Here is a 22001-nt window from a genome sequence, read left to right on the forward strand (position 1 = left end):
GTCGAGGCCAGGACCCCCCAATCTGCGTCGGGACCCCCCAAACCGGGCCCGGACCCCCCAAACCGGGACGGGACCCCCAGTCCGGGCCGGGACCCCCCAATTTTCGCCGGGACCCCCCAAGCCGGGCCCGCCCCCCCGCTCCGGGCCGGGACCCCCCAGACGACACCGGGACCCCTCCCCAATCCGACCGGGACCCCCTAGTCCAGTCCGGGCCCGCCCCCCCCCGCTCCGGGCCGGGACCCCCGAACGCGCCGCTCCGCCAAGATGGAGGCGGCGGCCCCACCCCCGCCGCTGGGAGGGCGGCCCCGCCTCTTCGGCCGGCTCAGCCAATGGGAATAGGTCTTGCCGCGTGACGGGCGGCGACAATAACCAATAGAGAGCTGCGCGCCGGGCAGACCGCTCGGGGATTGGCTGGGGGGCGTGGCCGCGGCGGCGTGCGGCGCTGGGCTCTGTGAGGCGCTGGGTTGTGCGCGGCGCCTCCCGCGGGACCGCGGGTTCGATTCCCGCTGCCGCCGCTGCCCGGCCGCGGACGGGGGGCGAGGAGGAGGAAGGGACCCAACCCCCCCGGCCCCCCAAATCCTGAAAAAAGGGGAAAGGAAAAGAAAAAAGAAAAATACTGTTTATTTCACACCACTACATCAAGTGCATCAGTCTGCCGCGGCCCCAGCGGGCGCCCCCGTGTCCCCCCCAATCGCTCAGGGCAGGGGGAGCTGAGGAGGGGGCGCTGCCTCTGCTTTGGGGTTCACGCCCCCCAAACCCGGCGGAGATGTCCCCAAAATCCACCCACGGGACGTCCCCAAGGTGGGGGATCAGCCCCAGAAGCCCCTCACGAGGCGGGGGACCCGCAATGTGGGGGTGACATAAATTTGGGGTCACCCCCGGTGAGCCGTGACATCGCCTCAGAAACACAGGGAAAAGGGCAAAACCCAGGAAAATGGAAATCGCTGATTGTGGGTGGGTGGGTGACACTCGGGGTGGGGTCTGTCACCATATGTGTCACAGGGGGGGTCGTGTGTGAGAGGAGGGACCAGGGGGCACACACAGGCACAGGTGGGCACAGGTACAGGCACGGGACAGAGGGACAAGTCCATGGCCAAAGGGACAAAATCTGTGGCCAAAGGGACAGATCCAGTGGCCAAAGGGACAAATCCATGGCCAAAGGGACAAAATCTGTGGCCAAAAGGACAAATCCAGTGGCCAAAGTGCTGATGGCTGGAGATCAGGGGGCTGTGACTGGTGGGACACACAGAGGGATTCCCAGTGCTCCCAGTTCAGGGTGCTGAGGGCACAGGGGGGTGGGCACAGGTACAGGCACAGGTACAGGCACAGGGCTAGAGGGACACAGGGGTGGCCAAAGGGACAAAACCAGTGACCAAAGGGACAAAACCAGCGGCCGAAGGGCTGATGGCAGGTGGTCAGGGGGGACTGTGACTGGGAACTGGGATGTTCCCAGTGCTCCCAGTTCAGAGCTTGTGGAAGACGTTGAATGTTGGACACAGGTCTGGGCTGGTGGACACAAGTGAGGGCCTGGATACAGGTATAGGTGTGGTGGACACAGGTCTGGGTGTGGTGGACACAGATACAGGCATGGTGGACACAGGTATGGGCATGGTGGCAGAGGGACAGGTGTGGTGACAGAACCAGGTGGCAGAGGGACGGAACAGTGCCCAAAGTGCTGCTGGCAGGAGCCTGGGAGGACACAGGGGCGCTCCCAGCGCTCCCAGTTTAGGGCATGTGGGAGTCTCTGAGGGGCAGAGTGGGGTTGAACACAAGCACAGGTGTGCTGGACACAGGTACAGGTGTGGTAGACGCAGCTACAGGCATGGTAGACATGGGTACCGGTGTGGTGGACACAGGTATGGGCATGGTGGACACAGGTAAGGACCTGGGCACAGCTGCAGGTGTGCTGGACAGGGGTATAGGCATGGTTGACACAGGCACAGGTGTGGTGATGGAATAGGTGACACAGGGATAGGTGCGGTGACAGAACCAGGTGACACAGGGACAGGTGCGGTGACAGAACCAGGTGACACAGGTACAGGTGCGGTGACGGAATCAGGTGACACAGGGACAGGTGTGTTGATGGAATAGGTGACACAGGGACAGGTGCGGTGTCGGAACCAGGTGACACAGGCACAGGTGTGGTGACAGAACCAGGTGACACAGGTAGAGGTGTGTTGATGGAACAGGTGACACAGGGACAGGTGCGGTGACAGAACCAGGTGACACGGGTACAGGTGTGGTGATGGAAGAGGTGACACAGGGACAGGTGTGTTGATGGAACAGGTGACACGGGTACAGGTGCGGTGACAGAACCAGGTGACACGGGTACAGGTGCGGTGACAGAGCCAGGTGGCAGAGGGACAGGTGCGGTGACAGAGCCAGGTGACACGGGTACAGGTGCGGTGACAGAACCAGGTGGCAGAGGGACAGGTGCGGTGACAGAACCAGGTGACACGGGTACAGGTGCGGTGACAGAACCAGGTGGCAGAGGGACAGGTGCGGTGACAGAGCCAGGTGACACGGGGACAGGTGCGGTGACGGAACCAGGTGACACAGGGACAGGTGTGTTGATGGAATAGGTGACACAGGGACAGGTGCGGTGACAGAACCAGGTGACACAGGCACAGGTGTGGTGACAGAACCAGGTGACACAGGTAGAGGTGTGTTGATGGAACAGGTGACACAGGGACAGGTGCGGTGACAGAACCAGGTGACACAGGTAGAGGTGTGGTGATGGAACAGGTGACACAGGTAGAGGTGTGTTGATGGAATAGGTGACACAGGGACAGGTGCGGTGACAGAACCAGGTGACACAGGTAGAGGTGTGGTGATGGAACAGGTGACACAGGGACAGGTGCGGTGACGGAACCAGGTGGCAGAGGGACAGGTGCGGTGACAGAGCCAGGTGACACAGGGACAGGTGCGGTGACAGAACCAGGTGACACGGGTACAGGTGCGGTGACAGAACCAGGTGGCAGAGGGACAGGTGCGGTGACAGAATCAGGTGACACGGGTACAGGTGCGGTGACGGAACCAGGTGGCAGAGGGACAGGTGCGGTGACAGAACCAGGTGACACAGGGACAGGTGCAGTGACGGAACCAGGTGACACAGGGACAGGTGTGTTGATGGAATAGGTGACACAGGGACAGGTGTGGTGACAGAACCAGGTGACACAGGTAGAGGTGTGTTGATGGAACAGGTGACACAGGGACAGGTGCGGTGACGGAACCAGGTGGCAGAGGGACAGAGCAGTGCCCAAAGTGCTGCTGGCAGGAGCCGGGGCGGACCCGCGGGCGCTCCCAGCTCGGGGCACTGGTATTTGCTGAGGGGCAGAGTGGGGATGGGCACAGATACAGTCATGGTGGACAGAGGTACAGATGTGGTGACAGAACCAGGTGGCAGAGGGACAGGTGCGGTGACAGAGCCAGGTGACACAGGGACAGGTGCGGTGACAGAACCAGGTGGCAGAGGGACAGGTGCGGTGACAGAATCAGGTGACACGGGTACAGGTGCGGTGACAGAACCAGGTGGCAGAGGGACAGGTGCGGTGACAGAATCAGGTGACACGGGTACAGGTGCGCTGACAGAACCAGGTGGCAGAGGGACAGAGCAGTGCCCAAAGTGCTGTGGCAGGAGCCGGGGCGGACCCGCGGGCGCTCCCAGCGCTCCCAGCCCGGCGCCCCGGGCGCTGCTGCACCCGGTCCGGTCCGGTCCGGTCCCGGTGTCGGTGTCGGCGGGGCAGAGCCGGGCCGGGCGCGGCCCTCAGGGCACATGGAACACGTTCAGCTTGCTGGTGTTCTTGAGCGTCTGGCGGCGGTTGCAGAACCACACCCGCACCACCTCCCGCTCGTAGCGCAGCTCCTGCGCGATGCGCGTGATCTCCGCGCCCGTGGGCAGCGCGTTGCGCTCGAAGTGCGCGTTGAGCGCCTCCAGCGCCTGCGGCGTGAACGAGGTGCGGCGCTTGCGCTTCTTGCCCGGCTCGCCGCCCACGAACTCCAGCAGGTGCTGCTGCCCCTCGCGCTGCCGCTGCTCCGCCTCCCGCAGCCACTTCTCCAGCACCGGCTTCAGCTTCTGCGCGCTCTTGGGCGTGATGTCCAGCTTCTCGAACCTGGGGACACAGAGGGGACGCTCAGGGGACATTCAGCGTGATGTCCAGCTTCTCGAACCTGGGGACACAGAGGGGACGCTCAGGGGACATTCAGCGTGATGTCCAGCTTCTCGAACCTAAGGGGACATGGGGACACTCAGGGGACACGGAGTGATGTCCAGCTTCTCGAACCTAAGGGGACAGGGGGTTGACACTCAGGGGACACACAGGGGACACTCAGGGGACATTCAGGGGACACTGTGATGTCCAGCTTCTTGAACCTGCAGGGACATGGGGACCTTCAGGGGGGACACAGGAGACACTTGAGCGTGATGTCCAGCTTCTCGAACCTAAGGGGACATGGGGGCATTCAGGGGACACTCAGCATGATGTCCAGCTTCTCAAACCTGGGGGGGACAGGGGGACACACAGGGGGGACACAGAGTGATGTCCAGCTTCTCGAACCTGGGGTCACATGGGGACATGCAAGGGACACTCAGGGGACACAGAGTGATGTCCAGCTTCTCGAACCTGCGGGGCCAGGGGACATTCAGGGGACGCTCTGTGTGATATCCAGCTTCTTGAACCTGGGGACACAGGGGGGACACAGGGGACATGGGGAGACTCAGGGGAGACTCAGGGGACACTCAGCGTGATGTCCAACTTCTCGAACCTGAGGACACAGGGGACACGCAGGGGACACTTGGGGGGGTGCCCAGCTTCTTGAATCTGTGGGGACAGGGGACATGCAAGGGACACTCAAGGGGACACTCAAGGGGGGATGTCCAGCTTCTTGAACCTGGGGACACAGGGGACATTCAGGGGACACTTAGGGGACACTCAGGGACATTCAGGGGGGATGTCCAGCTTCTCAAACCTGGGGACAGGGGGACATGGGGGACACTCAGGGGGAACATTCAGGGGACACTCAACATGATGTCCAGCTTCTCGAATCTAGGGACACAGGGGACACTCAGAGGGGACACAGGAGACAGGGGGGACACAGGGGACATTCAGGGGGGACACTGGGCAGGGATATCTTGGGGCTGATGTCCACCTTGTCAAACCTGAGGGGATGTGGAGGCCACAGGAGACCCTCAGGGATGGGGACAAGGGGACAGCAGGCTGGGACTGGGGGTGACAGTGAGGGGGGAGCAACACCCAGCACCCTCCTTGGCCCATTCCTTCCTTTTCTAACCTTCCTCCTTGTTCCATTCCCTTCCTTTTCTCTCAGTTTTTTCCTTTGCCCATTTCCTTCCTTTTTTCACTTTCTTCCTTTGTCCATTTCACTCCTTTTATCTCACTTTCCTCCTCTGTCCCATTTTCCCTTTTTTCACTTTCCTCCTTTGCCCATTTCCTTATTTTTTTACTCTCAGTTTCCTTTATTTTCTCAGTTTCCTTCTCTGTCCCATTTTCCTCCTCTGTCCCATTTTCCCTTTGCCCATTTTCCTCCTTTGCCTCATTTCCTTCCTTTTCTCACTTTCCTCCTTTTCCCATTTTCCTCCTTTGCCCATTTTCCTTTTGCTCCAGTTCCCCTCCCTTTCCCAATTTTCCTTTTCCCTTCTTTCCCCATTCTCAGCTTTTCCTCCTTTCCCAGACTTTTCCTTCTTCTCTCCAATTTCCTCCTGTTTTCCTCCCTTTCTCCACCTCTCCCTTCCCCCAATTTTCCATCTTTTCCCCTTTCCTCCTCCTGTCCCTGGGCCTGCCCCCTGTCACTGTCCTGTCCCCTCACCTGCAGCTGGCCCTGTCCTAGCCCTGTCCCCCCAGGTGCCATTACCTGCAGATGTCCCCCCAGGTGCCATTACCTGTCTCCCAGGTGACATTATCTGCAGATGGCCCTGTCCCTGTCCCCCCAGGTCACATTACCTGCAAATGGCCCTGTCCCTGTCCCTGTTCCCATCCCCTCAGGTACCATTACCTGCAGATGACCCCCCATTACCTGTCCCTGTCCCCCCAGGTGCCATTACCTGCAGATGGCCCTGTCCCTGTCTCTGTCCCCATCCACTCAGGTGACATTACCTGTCCCTGTCCCTGTCCCCCAGGTGCCATTACCTGTCCCCTCAGGTGACAATACCTGACCCTGTCCCCCAGGTGCCATTACCTGTCCCTGTCCCTGTCCCCCAGGTGCCATTACCTGTCCCCTCAGGTGACAATACCTGACCCTGTCCCCCAGGTGCCATTACCTGTCCCTGTCCCCCAAGTGACAATACCTGCAGATGGCCCTGTCCCTGTCCCCCAGGTGCCATTACCTGTCCCCAGGTGCCAATACCTGCAGATGGCCCCTCAGGTGACATTACCTGTCCCTGTCCCCCAGGTGCCATTACCTGTCCCCAGGTGCCATTACCTGTCCCCTCAGGTGAAAATACCTGTCCCTGTCCCCCAGGTGCCATTACCTGTCCCTCAGGTGACAATACCTGCAGATGGCCCTGTCCCTCAGGTGCCATTACCTGCAGATGGCCCTGTCCCTGTCCCCATCCCCTCAGGTGCCATTACCTGTCCCTGTCCCTGTCCCTACCCCTGTCCCTGTCCCCTCAGGTGCCAATACCTGCAGATGGCCCTGTCCCTGCCCCTGTCCCTGTCCCTGTTCCCAGGTGCCATTACCTGTCCCCCAGGTGCCAATACCTAGAGATGGCCCTGTCCCTGTCCCTGTCCCTGTCCCTAGGTGCCATAACCTGTCCCCTCAGGTGACAATACCTGCAGATGGCCCTGCCCCTGCCCCTGCCCCTGTCCCTGTCCCCCAGATGCCAATACCTGCAGATGGCCCTGTCCCTGTCCCTGTCCCCAGGTGCCATTACCTGTCCCCTCAGGTGCCAATACCTGCAGATGGCCCTGTCCCTGTCCCTGTTCCCAGGTGCCATTACCTGTCCCCTCAGGTGACAATACCTGCAGATGGCCCTGTCCCTGCCCCTGTCCCTGTCCCTGTCCCTGTCCCCAGGTGCCATTACCTGTCCCCTCAGGTGACAATACCTGCAGATGGCAGACTGGCTGTAGGCGGGGCCCTCGGTGGCCGTCAGCGCCTGCCCCACCTGGGTCTGGGTCAGCCCCAGCGAGAGGCGCCGCAGTTTGAAGTTCTTGGCGAATTCCCGGATTTCCTCCAGGTTGATCCCGTCCTCCTCCGCGCTGGGCGGGGCGGGGGGCTCTGGGGGGCACGGGGGGGTGAGCCTGGGGCCGGGGACCCCAGAGCCCGCTGTGCCCAGGGACCCCAGAGCCTGCAGTGCCCCCATATCCCAGAGCCCATTGTGCGCAGAGCCTGCTGCGCTCAGGGGAACTGGCCCAGGGACCCCAGACCCGCTGTGCCCCAGACCCCAGACCCGCTGTGCCCAGAGCCTGCAGTGCTCAGGGACCCAGAGCCCACTGTGCCCAGGGACCCCAGAACCTGCTGTGCCCAGAGCCTGCAGTGCCCAGGGGAACCTGCCCAGGGACCCAGAGCCCACTGTGCCCCCAGATCCCAGAGCCTGCAGTGCCCAGGCACCCCAGAGCCTGCAGTGCTCCCATATCCCAGAGCCCATTGTGCCCAGGGGAACATGCCCAGGGGACCCCAGAGCCTGCAGTGCCCTGGAACCCAGAGCCTTCAGTGCCCAGGAACCCAGAGCCTGCAGTGCCCCCAGACTCCAGAACCGGCTGTGTCCAGAGCCCAGACCTGCTGTGCCCAGGGACCTCAGAATCTGCTGTGCCCAGGGACCCAGAGCCTGCTGTGCCCAGGGGAACCTGCCCAGGGACCCCAGAACCTGCTGTGCCCCAGACCCCAGAACCCCTGTGCCCAGGAACCTCAGACCTGCTGTGCCCAGATCCCAGAGCCTGCAGTGCCCAGGGACCTCAGTCCCTGTTATCCCTTTTCCCCTGGACCCCAGACCCAGCGCTTCCTCCTCCCAGTGGTTCCCCGACTCTGGTAATCCCAAAGACCCCAGGCCCTGTTATCTCTCCTCCCAGTTCCCCTTATTCCTCTGCCCAGTGAGCCCAGACCCTCATTACCCCTTTCCCCAGGGACTTCAGACCCCATAACCCCTCTTCCCAGGGACCCCAGACCCCATTATCGCTTTTTCCCACAGTCCCTCTTATCTGTGCCCAGGGATCCCACACTTTGTTATTCTCCTCCCAGGGATCCCAGACTGACAGCTCTCTTCCCAACCCTTTCCAGGGGAAAGTCCCTGTAATTGCCAGGGGATCCCAGTCCCTGTTATCCCTCTTCCCAGTTCCCCTTATTTCTCTGCCCAGGATTCCCAGACCCCATTATCCCTTTTTCCCACTTATCTCCTCCCCCAGCTCTTCTTATCTCCTCCCACACTTCGTTATTCTCTTCCCAGGGATCCCACGCTCTGATCTCTCTCTTCCCAAAACTGTCCAGACCCCACTGTCGCCAGGGGACCCCAGACCCCATTATCCTCCTCCCAGGGACCCCACACCCCATTATCCCTTTTTCCCACAGTCCCTCTTATCTCTTCCCAGGGATCCCACACCCTGATCTTCCCAACACTTTCCAGACCCCTCTGTTACCAGGGGACCTCAGATCCCATTAATCCCTCTCCCCACGCAATCCCAGTTCTTGCCATGCCCCTTCCCACCGTCCCCCCTGAGCCCACCCCCCCCGTGCCAGCCGTGCCAGCCCCTGCCACCCCCCTCCCAGTCCCTCCAGTGCTCCCAGTGCCCCCAGTGCTCCCAGTACTCCCAATGCTCCCAGTGCCCTCAGTCCCCCCAGTGTCCCCAGTCCCCGCAGCGCTCCCAGGGCTCCCAGCTCTCCCATTGCTCCCAGTGCCCCCAGCACTCACTGGCCCCCAGAGCTCCCAGTGCCCCCAGTCCCCCCAGTCCCCCCAGTGCTCCCAGTGCTCCCAGTGCTCCCAGTGCTCCCCAGCGGCCCCCAGAGCTCCCAGTGCCCCCAGTTCCCCCAGCACTCCCAGTGCTCCCAGTCCCCCCAGCACTCCCAGTGCTCCCAGTACCCCCAGCACTCCTAGTTCTCCCAGTGCCCCTAGTTCTACCAGTGCTCCCAGTTCCCCCAGCGCCCCAGCACTCACTGGCCACCAGTGCCCCCAGTTCCCCCCAGTGCCCCCAGTTCCCCCAGTTCCCCCAGTCCCCCCAGTCACCCCAGTTCCCCCCAGTTCCCCCAGTGCCCCCAGTTCCCCCAGTGCCCCCAGTTCCCCCCAGTTCCCCCAGTCCCCCCAGTCCCCCCAGTTCCCCCCAGTTCCCCCCAGTCCCCCCAGTTCCCCCAGTTCCCCCCAGTTCCCCCCAGTGCCCCCAGTCCCCCCAGTCCCCCCAGTTCCCCCCAGTTCCCCCAGTCCCCCCAGTTCCCCCCAGTTCCCCCAGTCCCCCCAGTCCCCCCAGTTCCCCCCAGTTCCCCCAGTTCCCCCAGTCCCCCCAGTCCCCCCAGTTCCCCCAGTGCCCCCAGTTCCCCCAGTTCCCCCAGTCCCCTCAGTTCCCCCAGTCCCCCCAGCGCCCCAGCACTCACTGGCCACCAGCTGGCTCACGGTCGGGGTCTCGGAGCCCGGGCCGGGCCCCGGCGATGGCGGCACCGACACCTTGGGCACGGCCGGGGGGCTCGGCCCCACCCCCGCGGGGGCCGGCTGGATGGGCTGGACCTGGGGGGACACAGGGGTGACATGGGGGTGACCCAGGGGTGACATGGGGGTGACCCAGGGGTGACATGGAGGGGACTGAGGATCACCTGAGGGGACCAGGGGTGACATAGGGGGGACCGGAGGTTACCTGGGGGGACCGAGGGTGACATGGGGGGACCTGGGGGAGACCAGGGGGGAAGCTGGACGTGGGGGGACACGGGGGTGACATGGGGGGACTTGGAGGGACCCAGGGATGACCTGGGGGCCTGGGGGGGGGGAACCCAGGAGTGACTTGCGGGGTAACCTGGGGGGTGACCCTGACTCGGGGGGCTCGGGGTGACTTGGGGGGGCTCAAGGGGTCTCGGGGCGACTCGGGGGGTCTCGGGGGAGGGTCAAGGTGACTTGGGGGGGCTCAGACGGTCTCAGGGTGACTTGGGGAGGTCTTGAGGTGACTCGAGGGGCTCAGGGGGCTCAGGGTGTCTTGGGGGGCTCAGGATGACTCGTGGCGTCTCGGGGTAACTCAGGGTAACTCAGGGTGACTCAGGGTGACTCGGGGGTCTCGGGGATGACTGGGGGGGGGGGCTCAGGGGGTCTCAGGGTGTCTCGGGGGGCTCAGGGGCTCTCGGGGTGCGGCCTCACCTCGCTCTTGATGGGGGGCTGCTCAGCGGGGCCGTTTTTCTTGCCGGGGGCGGGCGCGGGGGGGGCGGCGGCCAGGGCTGTCCCCGTGGCCAGCGTGGCGCCCAGCGTGGCGATCACCTGGCCCTGCGCGTTCAGCAGCAGCTGCGGGGTCACCGCTGTCACCTGCAGGCTGGGCGGGGCCGGCGCGGGGGCGGCCGCGGCCACCCCGGGGGGGGCCACGACCCACGGCAGGGTCCCGATCACCTGGGGGGGGGACACAGCAATGGGGGACCCCAAACACCCACCCCGAGGGGGTACGGGGGCCACGGCAGGGTCCCGATCACCTGGGGGGGGGACACAGCAATGGGGGACCCCAAACACCCACCCCGAGAGTCCCGATCACCTGGGGGGGGGGACACAGCAATGGGGGACCCCAAACACCCACCCCGAGGGTCCCACGGCAAGGTCCCGATCACCTGGGGGGGGGACACAGTGATGGGGGACCCCAAAACCGGCCCTGAGGGGGGACACGGCCCCGGGAACAGCCGGGACCCCCGCCCCAGGTGTCACCGCCCCGGGGGGGGCACGGACAGGTGAGCCCGCGTACCTGGCCCTGGGCGGTGCTCAGCAGCTGCCCCGGGATCCCCTGCACGCTGGGCAGGGGGGTGGCGATCACGGGGGGGGGCGCTGAGGGACCCCAGGATCTGCGGCTGCGCCCCCAGAGCCGCCGTGAGCTGCGAGATGGAAACGGGGTCAGAGCGGGGCCGGGGGGCACCGGGACCCCCGGGGGAGGTACCCGCCCTCCCAGTGGCCGCTGGGGTCCCTGGGGGTCCCTAAATCCATAAATCCATAAATCCCTAAATCCATAAATCCCTAAATCCCTCTGCTGGGAGCTGCCCAAAGCAGAGCTGCAGCTTCTTGGGGTGGGGAAACTGAGGCTGGGATTGAGTTCAGGGAAACTGAGGCAGGGGTTGTGTTCTGGGGAAACTGAGGCTGGGATTGAGTTCAGGGAAACTGAGGCAGGGGTTGTGTTCTGGGGAAACTGAGGCTGGGATTGAGTTCAGGGAAACTGAGGCAGGGGTTGTGTTCTGGGGAAACTGAGGCTGGAATCCTGCATTGGGGAAACTGAGGCAGGGATTGAGTTCAGGGAAACTGAGGCCGGGATTGAGTTCGGGGGAAACTGAGGCAGGGATCCTGCCCAGGGAAACTGAGTCCAGAATCCTGCATTGGGGAAACTGAGGCAGGGATTGAGTTCAGGGAAACTGAGGCAGGGGTTGTGTTCTGGGGAAACTGAGGCAGGGATTGAGTTCAGGGAAACTGAGGCAGGGATCTTGCACGTAAAATCAGGCTGGAATCCTGCTTGGGGAAACTGAGGCTGAGATCTCGTTCTGGGACAGGGGGACTGGAATCCTGCACTGGGGAAACTGAGGCTGGGATCCCACCTGGGAAACTGAGGCAGGGATCCTGTTCTGGGGAAACTGAGGCAGGGATCTCGTTCTGGGGAAACTGAGGCAGGGATCCCATTCTGGGCCTCGGGGCTGGGATCCTACCTGGGGAAACTGAGGCTGGGATTGTGTTTTGAGGAATCTGAGGCAGGGATCCTGCTTGGGGAAACTGAGGCTGGGATCCCACCTGGGATCTTATCGTGGGGAAACTGAGGCAGGGATTCTCTCCAGGGACACTGAGACAGGGATCCTGCACAGGGAAACTGAGGCAGGGATCTCGTTCTGGGCCCGGGGCTGGGATCCTGCCTGGGGAAACTGAGGCAGGGATCGTGTTCTGGGGAAACTGAGACCAGAATCCTGCCTGGGGAAACTGAGGCAGGGATCGTGTTCTGGGGAAACTGAGACCAGAATCCTGCTTGGGGAAACTGAGGCAGGGATCTCGTTCTGGGGAAACTGAGACCAGAATCCTGCTTGGGGAAACTGAGGCAGGGATCCTGCACAGGGAAACTGAGACAGGGATCTCGTTCTGGGCCCGGGGATGGAATCCTGCTTGGGGAAACTGAGGCAGGGATCCCACCTGGGAAACTGAGGCAGGGATCCTGCTTGGGGAAACTGAGGCAGGGATCCCACCTGGGAAACTGAGGCAGGGATCCTGTTCTGGGGAAACTGAGGCAGGAATCTTGCCTGTAAAACCAGGCTGGGATTGTGCACAGGGAAACTGAACATTGCCTGGGGAAACTGAGGCAGGGATCCTGTTCTGGGGAAACTGAGGCTGGGATCTCGTTCTGGGCCCGGGGCTGGGATCCTGCCTGGGGAAACTGAGGCAGGAATCATGTTCTGGGGAAACTGAGACCAGAATCCTGCCTGGGGAAACTGAGGCAGGAATCATGTTCTGGGGAAACTGAGACCAGAATCCTGCTTGGGGAAACTGAGGCAGGGTTCCTGCACAGGGAAACTGAGGCAGGGATCTCATTCTTGGAAATGGGGGCTGGGATCCTGCCTGGGGAAACTGAGGCAGGGATCTTGCACATAAAATCAGGGTGGGATTGTGTTCAGGGAAACTGAACATTGCCTGGGGAAACTGAGGCAGGGATCCTGCACAGGGAAACTGAGGCTGGGATCCTCTCCAGGGACACTGAGGTCACAATCTGCCGTGTGGAAACAGAGTGGGATCCTGCCTGGGGAAACTGAGGCTGGGATCCTGTACTGGGACACGGGGGCTGGATTCCTCGCTAGGGAAACTGAGGCAGGGATCCTGTTCTGGGGAAACTGAGGCAGGGATCCCGTTCTGGGCCCCGGGACTGGGATCCTGCCCGGGAGGAAACTGAGGCACGGCCCCGGCCCCGCCACTCCCGGCCCCGGGCCGGGCTCGCTCCTTACAATGCCGGGGTTAAAGGCCAGTCCGGCGATCTGGGGCTGCACGGCCACCGGGGGCTCCTTTGGGGGGGTGGGCGCCGGGGGGGGCTGGGGCAGCAGCGGGGGCTTGCCCCGGGGGCGGGCGCGGCGCCGGCACCGCGGGCACGGCCGGGACGGCGGGGCTGAGCACGGCGGCGGCTGCGGAGAGACGGAGACACCGTCAGTGATGGCACCGGCACCGCCACACAACGCGCGCCGCGCCCCCCGCCCAGCCCCCCGGGTGTCCCCTCCCTCCCGCGGTGTCGCCTGCACCCGGGGCTGCTGCCCGAAACGGCCCCCGACACACCTGGCACAGGTGCAGGGTCACTAAAGCCACCCAGAGATGGCGTCGATCCCTCCCCGTCCACACCTGGAGGTGTTCACACTGGTGTGGCGGGGGGGGGGGGGGGGGGGGGGGGGCACACCTGGAACCTCAGACCTGGACCTGGAGTCCCAAATGTGCACCTGAAACCCCAAATGTGCACCTGGAGCCTCACCTGAAGCCTCAAATCTGCCCCTGGAATCCCAAATCTGCACCTGGAGCCAAAAAATCTGCACCTGGAGCACCAAATATGCACCTGGAGCCAAAAATCTGCACCTGGTGCCACACCTGGAGCACCAAATCTGCACCTGGAGCCCCAAATCTGCACCTGAACCCCCAAATCTGCACTGGAGCCTCACCTGAAGCCTCAAATCTGCCCCTGGAATCCCAAATCTGCACCTGGAGCCAAAAATCTGCACCTGGTGCCACACCCTGGAGCACCAAATCTGCACCTGGAGCCTCAAAACTGCACCTGGAACCCCAATTCTGCACCTCGAGCTTCAAATCTGCACCTAGTTGCCACACCTGGAGCCCCAAATCATCCAGATGCTCATTGCACTCCCTGTGGGATTCACATTCTCGAGCCCAAATCTGCACCTGGAGCCCAAATCTGCATCTGGAACTACACCTGGAGCCCCACTTGGAGACCCAAATCTGCACCTGAAGCCCCAAATCTGCACCTGGAGCCCCAAATCTGCACATGGAGCCCCAAATCGGTACCTGGAACTACACCTGGAGTCCGAAATCTGCACCTGGAGCCCCTAATCTGCATCTGGAGCCACATCTGGAGCCCCAAAGCTGCAGCTGGAGCCCCAAATCGGTACCTGGAGCCAAAAATCTGCACCTGGAGCCTCAAATCTGCACCTGGAGCTACACCTGGAGCCCCATATCTGCACCTGGAGCCCCACCTGGAGCCTCAAATCTGCACCTCGAGCCCCAAATCTGCACCTGGAACTACACCTGGAACACCAAATCTGCACCTGCAGCTCCAAGTCTGCACCTGGAGCCAAAAATCTGCACCTGGAGCCCAAAAATCTGCACCTGGAGCCACAACTGGAGCCCCAAATCTGCACCCGGAGCCCTAAATCTTCATCTGGAGCTGCACCTGGAGCCCCAAATCTGCACCTGGAGCCACAGCTGGAGTCTCAAAGAGCTACACCTTCGGGTTTCAAATCCCAAGTCCAAGCCCATTCAGCTCCTGCAGCCACACCTGAAACCCCAAATCTACAGCAGGTGCCACAGGTGGAGCCTCAAACCTACACTTCCATACTCAAATCCCCCAAGCCCATTGGACTCCTGCAGCCACACCTGGAGCTCCAAAATTACAGCAGGTGCTACAGCTGGAGTCTGAAAGCTACACCTTGATACTGAAATCTCCCAAATCCAAGCCCACTGGGCTCCTGAAGCTGCAGGCACACCTGGAGCCCCAAATCTACACCAGGTTCCACACCAGGAGTCCCAAATCTACACAGGTTCCACACCTGGAGCCCCAAATCTACACCAGGTTCCACACCAGGAGTCCCAAATCTACACCAGGTTCCACACCTGGAGCCCCAAATCTACAGCAGGTGTCACACCTGGAGCCCCAAATCTACACCAGGTGTCACACCTGGAGCCCCAAATCTACACCAGGTTCCACACCTGGAGCCCCAAATCTACAGCAGGTGTCACACCTGGAGTCTCCAATCTACTTGGATCTCACCTGTTGCAAGCACGTGTCATACCTGGAGCCCTAACCAGGTACCACACCTGGAGCCCCAAATCTGCACCAGGTGCCACATGTGGAACCCCAAATCTACACCAGGTGCCACACCTGCAGCTCAGAGCTACACCTTCGGTACTCAAATCCCCCAAGTCCAAGCCCATTGGGCTCCTGAAGCTGCCATCTGAGCCCCAAATCTACACCAGGCATCACATCTGGAAATCTACACCAGGTGCCACACCTGGAGCACCAAATCTACAGCAGGTGCCACAGGTGGAGTCCTAAACCCCCAACAGGTGTCACATCTGGAGCCTCAGAGCTACACCTTCGATACTCAAATCCCTCAAGTCCAAGCCCATTGGGCTCCTGAAACTGCAGCTGCATCTGGAGCCCCCAAATCTGCACCAGGTGCCACATCTGGAGCCCCAGATCTACACCAGGTGTCACTTCTAGAGCCCTAAATCTACACCTGGTGCCACAGGTGGAGCCTCAAAGCTACACCTTGATACTCAAATCCCCCAAATTTTCAAAGCCCTCCTGCGGCCACACCTGGAGCCCCCAAATCTACACCAGGTGTGACACCTGGAGCCTCAAATCTAGATTAGGGGGCCACATCTGGAAATTTAGTCCAGGGGCCACACATGGAGCCTTGAATCTACACCAGGTGTCACTTCCAGAGCCCCATATCTACACTAGATGCCACACCTGGAGCCCCAGATCTGCACCAGGTACCTCATATGGAACCCCAAATCTATAAGGCGCCACATCTGGAGCCTCAAAGCTACACCTTGATACTCAAATGCCCCAAGCCCATTGGGTTCCTGAAGCTGCAGCAGCACCTGGAGCCCAAATCTACACCAGGTGCCACATCTGGAGCCTCAAAACTACACACCGGGAGCCACATCTGGAGCCCTAAATCTGCATCACGTGCCACACCTGGAGCCCCAAATCTAGACCAGGTGCTACACCTGGAGCCTGAAAGCTACAGCTTCCATACTCAAATTCCCCAAGCCCATTGGGCTCCTGCAGCCACACCCGGAGCCCCAAATCTACCTGGACTTCTACTGTTGCAAAAGCTTGTGCCACAGGTGAAACCCCAAATCTACACCAGGAGCCTCAAACCTGGTGAGATTTGCAACCTCCTGCAACCACACCTGGAGCCCCAAATCTACATTAGGTGTCATACCTGGAGCCCTAAACCAGGTACCACACCTGGAGCCCCAAATCTGCACCAGGTGCCACATCTGGAGCCTCAAAGCCACACCAGGTGCCACAGGTGGAGCCTCAAAGCTGCACCTTCGATACTCAAATCCCCAAGTCCAAGCCCATTCAGCTACCACAGCCACACCTGGAGCCCCAAAACTACCTGGACCTCATCTGTTGTAAGCACGTGCCACACCTGGAGCCCCAAACCTATACCAGGTGTCACACCTGGAACCCCAAATCTACACCAGGTGCCACAGGTGGAGCCCCAAAATATACACCAGTGCCACCCCTGGAGCCAGCCCCAAATCTCCATCAGGTGCCACACCTGGAGTCTTAAAGCTACACCAGGTGTCACTTCTGGAGCCCCAAGTCTGCACCAGGTGCCACACCTGGAGCCTCAAAGCTACATCTTTGGTACTGACCAAACCCATTCAGCTCCTGCAGCCACACCTGGAGCCTGAAATCTACACCAGGTGCCACACCTGGAGTCCCAAATCTAAACGAGGTGCCACATCCGGAGCCCCAAATCTAAACCAGGGGCCACACCTGGAGCCTGAAAGCTGCACCTTTTATACTCAAATCCAAGCCCATTTCAGAGCCCTCCTGTAGCCATACCTGGAGCTTCAAATCTACACGAGGTGCTACACCTGGAGGCCCAAATCTACAACAAGTGGAGCCTCAAATCTACACCTTGATACTCAAATCCACCAAGTCCAAGCCCATTGGGCTTCTCCAGCCACACCTGCAGCCCCAAATCTACCTGGACCTCACCTGTTGTAAGCACCTGTTGCTTCCAGACCTGATGCCCCAAATCTACAGCACGTGCCACAGGTGGAGCCTCAAAGCTACACCAGGTGTCACTTCTGGAGCCCCAAATCTTCACCTTTTATACTCAATCCGCCAAATTCAAGCCCATTTCAGAGCCCTCCTGCAGCCACACCTGGAGCCCCAAATCTCCACCAAGTGCCACAGGTGGAGCCCCAAATGTACACCAGGGACCACATGCGGAAATATACTCCAGAGGCCACACCTGCAACCCCAAATCTACACCAAGTGCCACAGGTGGACCCTCAAAGCTACACCTTCCATACTCAAATTTCCCAAGCCCATTGGCTTCTGCAGCCACACCTGGAGCCCCAAATCTCCATCAGGTGCCACATGTGGAGTCCTAAATCTCCAACAGGTGCCACACCTGGAAATCTACACCAGATGCCACACCTGGAGCCTCAAAACTACTCCTTATTTGATACCCAAATCCCCCAAATTCAAGCCCATTTCAGAGCCCTCCTGGAGCCACACCTAGAGCCCCAAATCTACACCAGGTGTCGCATGTGGAAATCTACACCAGGTGCCTCACCTGGAGCCCCAAAGCTGCACCTTGATACTCAAATCCCCCAAGTCCAAGCCCATTTGGCTCCTGCAGCTACACCTGGAGCCCCAAATCTACAGCTCAATACTCAAATCTCCAAGCCCATTGGGTTCCTGAAGCTGCAGCAGCACCTGGAGCCCCAAAACTACACCAGGAGCCACATCTGGAGCCTCAAAACTACACCGGGAGCCACATCTGGAGCCCTAAATCTGCATCACGTGCCACACCTGGAGCCCCAAATCTAGACCAGGTGCTACACCTGGAGCCTGAAAGCTACAGCTTCCATACTCAAATTCCCCAAGCCCATTGGGCTCCTGCAGCCACACCCGGAGCCCCAAATCTACCTGGACTTCTACTGTTGCAAAAGCTTGTGCCACAGGTGAAACCCCAAATCTACACCAGGAGCCTCAAACCTGGTGAGATTTGCACCTCCTGCAACCACACCTGGAGCCCCAAATCTACATTAGGTGTCATACCTGGAGCCCTAAACCAGGTACCACACCTGGAGCCCCAAATCTGCACCAGGTGCCACATCTGGAGCCTCAAAGCCACACCAGGTGCCACAGGTGGAGCCTCAAAGCTGCACCTTCGATACTCAAATCCCCAAGTCCAAGCCCATTCAGCTACCACAGCCACACCTGGAGCCCCAAAACTACCTGGACCTCATCTGTTGTAAGCACGTGCCACACCTGGAGCCCCAAACCTATACCAGGTGTCACACCTGGAACCCCAAAGCTACACCAGGTGCCACAGGTGGAGCCCCAAAATATACACCAGGTGCCACCCCTGGAGCCAGCCCCAAATCTCCATCAGGTGCCACACCTGGAGTCTTAAAGCTACACCAGGTGTCACTTCTGGAGCCCCAAGTCTGCACCAGGTGCCACACCTGGAGCCTCAAAGCTACATCTTTGGTACTGAAATCCCCCAAGTCCAAACCCATTCAGCTCCTGCAGCCACACCTGGAGCCTGAAATCTACACCAGGTGCCACACCTGGAGTCCCAAATCTAAACGAGGTGCCACATCCGGAGCCCCAAATCTAAACCAGGGGCCACACCTGGAGCCTGAAAGCTGCACCTTTTATACTCAAATCCAAGCCCATTTCAGAGCCCTCCTGTAGCCATACCTGGAGCTTCAAATCTACACGAGGTGCTACACCTGGAGGCCCAAATCTACAACAAGTGGAGCCTCAAATCTACACCTTGATACTCAAATCCACCAAGTCCAAGCCCATTGGGCTTCTCCAGCCACACCTGCAGCCCCAAATCTACCTGGACCTCACCTGTTGTAAGCACCTGTTGCTTCCAGACCTGATGCCCCAAATCTACAGCACGTGCCACAGGTGGAGCCTCAAAGCTACACCAGGTGTCACTTCTGGAGCCCCAAATCTTCACCTTTTATACTCAATCCGCCAAATTCAAGCCCATTTCAGAGCCCTCCTGCAGCCACACCTGGAGCCCCAAATCTCCACCAAGTGCCACAGGTGGAGCCCCAAATGTACACCAGGGACCACATGCGGAAATATACTCCAGAGGCCACACCTGCAACCCCAAATCTACACCAAGTGCCACAGGTGGACCCTCAAAGCTACACCTTCCATACTCAAATTTCCCAAGCCCATTGGCTTCTGCAGCCACACCTGGAGCCCCAAATCTCCATCAGGTGCCACATGTGGAGTCCTAAATCTCCAACAGGTGCCACACCTGGAAATCTACACCAGATGCCACACCTGGAGCCTCAAAACTACTCCTTATTTGATACCCAAATCCCCCAAATTCAAGCCCATTTCAGAGCCCTCCTGGAGCCACACCTAGAGCCCCAAATCTACACCAGGTGTCGCATGTGGAAATCTACACCAGGTGCCTCACCTGGAGCCCCAAAGCTGCACCTTGATACTCAAATCCCCCAAGTCCAAGCCCATTTGGCTCCTGCAGCTACACCTGGAGCCCCAAATCTACAGCTCAATACTCAAATCTCCCAAGCCCATTGGGCTCCGGCAGCCACATCTGGAGCCCCAACTCTTCCCGTTCTCTGTCAGATCCCGGTAGCACCTGGAGCCCCAACTCTTCCCGTTCTCCTCTCAGATCCCGGTAGCACCTGGAGCCCCAACTCTTCCCGTTCTCCTCTCAGATCCCGGTAGCACCTGGAGCCCCAACTCTTCCCGTTCTCTGTCAGATCCCGGTAGCACCTGGAGCCCCAACTCTTCCCGTTCTCTGTCAGATCCCGGTAGCACCTGGAGCCCCAACTCTTCCCGTTCTCTGTCAGATCCCCGGTAGCACCTGGAGCCCCAACTCTTCCCGTTCTCTGTCAGATCCCGGTGCCGCTGCCGCGGCCCGGCCGCTCCGGGCAGGGTTACCTGTGAGATTGGCTACGGGCGGTTTGAAAATCGCCCCCGCAGGTGCCGCCGGCGTCAGTCCCGGGAGCGCGGCGAGCGTTGCTGTGGGAATTGTCACCAGGGCCAGCGCCTGCTGGCCTGTCACCTGACCTGCAATACTGATGGGGATAAGAAGAGGTTGAGTAACTGTCCCTGCCGGAACCATTACTCCTGTCACACCTGTGGCTAAGCTTTCCTGAGCCAACACCTGCGGAGATAAATGAGATTTGAAAGAGAAACACAAATCAACGCCCTGCTCAGCATCAGGGAAACCCCCGCGGGGACCCCCCGCCCCGCCTGGGACACCCCTCGGGGGAGGGGGAAAAGGGGGGAACCCCCAGGGAATCCCTCTGGGGGGGGGCAAAGGGGAAATCCCCGGGGAATCCCTCTGGGGGGGGGGGGGGCAAAGGGGAAATCCCCGGGGAATCCCTCTGGGGGGGGGGGCAAAGGGAGAGCCCCCCTGTACTGGGAATCCCTCGGGTAACTGGGGGGCTCCCTGGTGAATCTCTGGGGCGGGGGAAGCAAAGGGGGAGCCCCCCTGAACTGGGAACCCCTCTCCGTGGGGAGCTCTGTGAACTGGGGGGCACTGGGGGGGGCTGTGGAGCCTCTCTGGAGGGGATTAAGGGGTCCCCCCATTACTGCTGACCCCGCTGTGTGGGGATGGGGGGCAGAGAGGGGATCCCCTTCACCTCGGGGTCCCCCCTACCCCTGAACCCCTTCTCCATAGGGACACAAGGGGCACCCGGACCTTCCCTTCTTCCCCAGTTCTGCGTGGGGGGACAAAAGGGGTCCCCCTTACCTGGCCACCCCCTGCTTGCGGCCACCTCCCCCGGGGTCCCCCATGCCCCCCAGCCCCGGGGGACAGTTACCTGTGGCGTGGCCTGCACGGCCAGGTGTGTCACGCCGGGCTGGCTCGGGGCGGGGCTCGAGGCCACCGGGGCGGGCGACGCTGCTTTGGCTTTACCTGGGGGAGAACGGGTGGGGGTCAGGGGGAGACACCCAAACTCTGCACGGCCTCCCCCAGGTGTGCTCAGGTGCGCTCAGAGCCCGGGGAGGGGACGCAGGAGGGGCAGGGATCCGGACCAGCCCCGGTGTGACCAGGGCGGTGACAGCCACCAACAGCCGGGGGTGGCATCCTCCCTCGGCAGGAGAGACAGGGGACAGGTGACAGGGGACAGGAGACAGGGACAGGAGACAGGGACAGGAGACAGGGACAGGTGACGGGGGGCAGGTGACAGGGGACACGGACAGTGGACAGGGGTGTGTCCTGCCGGATTTGGGGCGCTGGCCAGCAAGCAGCGAGGAATAAAGCGGGATCTCCCCAAAACGAGAGCTGACGGGGGGAGGACCCGCAGCAGGAGCGCGGAGCAGCCCAGGTGACACAAACCAGACACAGCCTTGGCTCCAGGGAGGGACCCGGGAACGATCCCGGGAATGGGAGAGCCGGGGAGCACCGGGAACGATCCCGGGAGGGAAACACCCAGGGGGAACCGGGAACGATCCCGGGAGGGAGAGACCAGGGAGGCACCAGGAATGATCCCGGGAGTGGGAAATCCGGGGGAACCGCATGGAACGATGCCGGGAACGAGAGACCCAGAGGGAACCGGGAACGATCCTGGGAGGGAGAGATCCGGGAGGGAGCGATCCCGGGAAGGAGAGACATGGGGGGCACAGGGAATGATCCAGGGAAGGAGAGACCCAGGGAACTGCGGGGAACGATCCCGGAATGGGAGAGACACAGGAAACCGCCGGGAATGATGCCGGGGAGACCCGGGGAGCACCGGGAACGATCCCGGGATGGAGAGAACCGGGGAACCGCTGAGAACGATCCCGGGAATGGGAGACAAGGGGGGCACCGGGAACGATGCCAGGAACGAGAGACCCGGGGGAACCGGGGACGATCCCGGAAAGAAGAGACCCGGGGGAAACGAT

General features: G+C 61.0%; 1 protein-coding gene across 1 annotated transcript in view; it reads right to left on the reverse strand.

The window, feature by feature from the left end:
• Nucleotides 1-3492: 3492 nt before the first annotated feature.
• The window catches only part of LOC134413768 (POU domain, class 6, transcription factor 1-like), a gene marked incomplete at its 5' end in the record, with an annotated part of 34619 nt that continues 16110 nt past the window's right edge, over nt 3493-22001 (reverse strand). The window contains 10 exon segments of the mRNA XM_063147803.1: nt 3493-4112; nt 7059-7230; nt 9532-9661; nt 10280-10522; nt 10866-10940; nt 10942-10992; nt 13084-13192; nt 13194-13257; nt 20052-20277; nt 20939-21033. Of these exon segments, the coding sequence (XP_063003873.1) occupies nt 3767-4112; nt 7059-7230; nt 9532-9661; nt 10280-10522; nt 10866-10940; nt 10942-10992; nt 13084-13192; nt 13194-13257; nt 20052-20277; nt 20939-21033 (1511 nt within the window).

Source organism: Melospiza melodia, unplaced genomic scaffold (assembly GCF_035770615.1).
Source record: "Melospiza melodia melodia isolate bMelMel2 unplaced genomic scaffold, bMelMel2.pri scaffold_51, whole genome shotgun sequence".
In the NCBI taxonomy this organism is placed as follows: Eukaryota; Metazoa; Chordata; class Aves; order Passeriformes; family Passerellidae; genus Melospiza; species Melospiza melodia.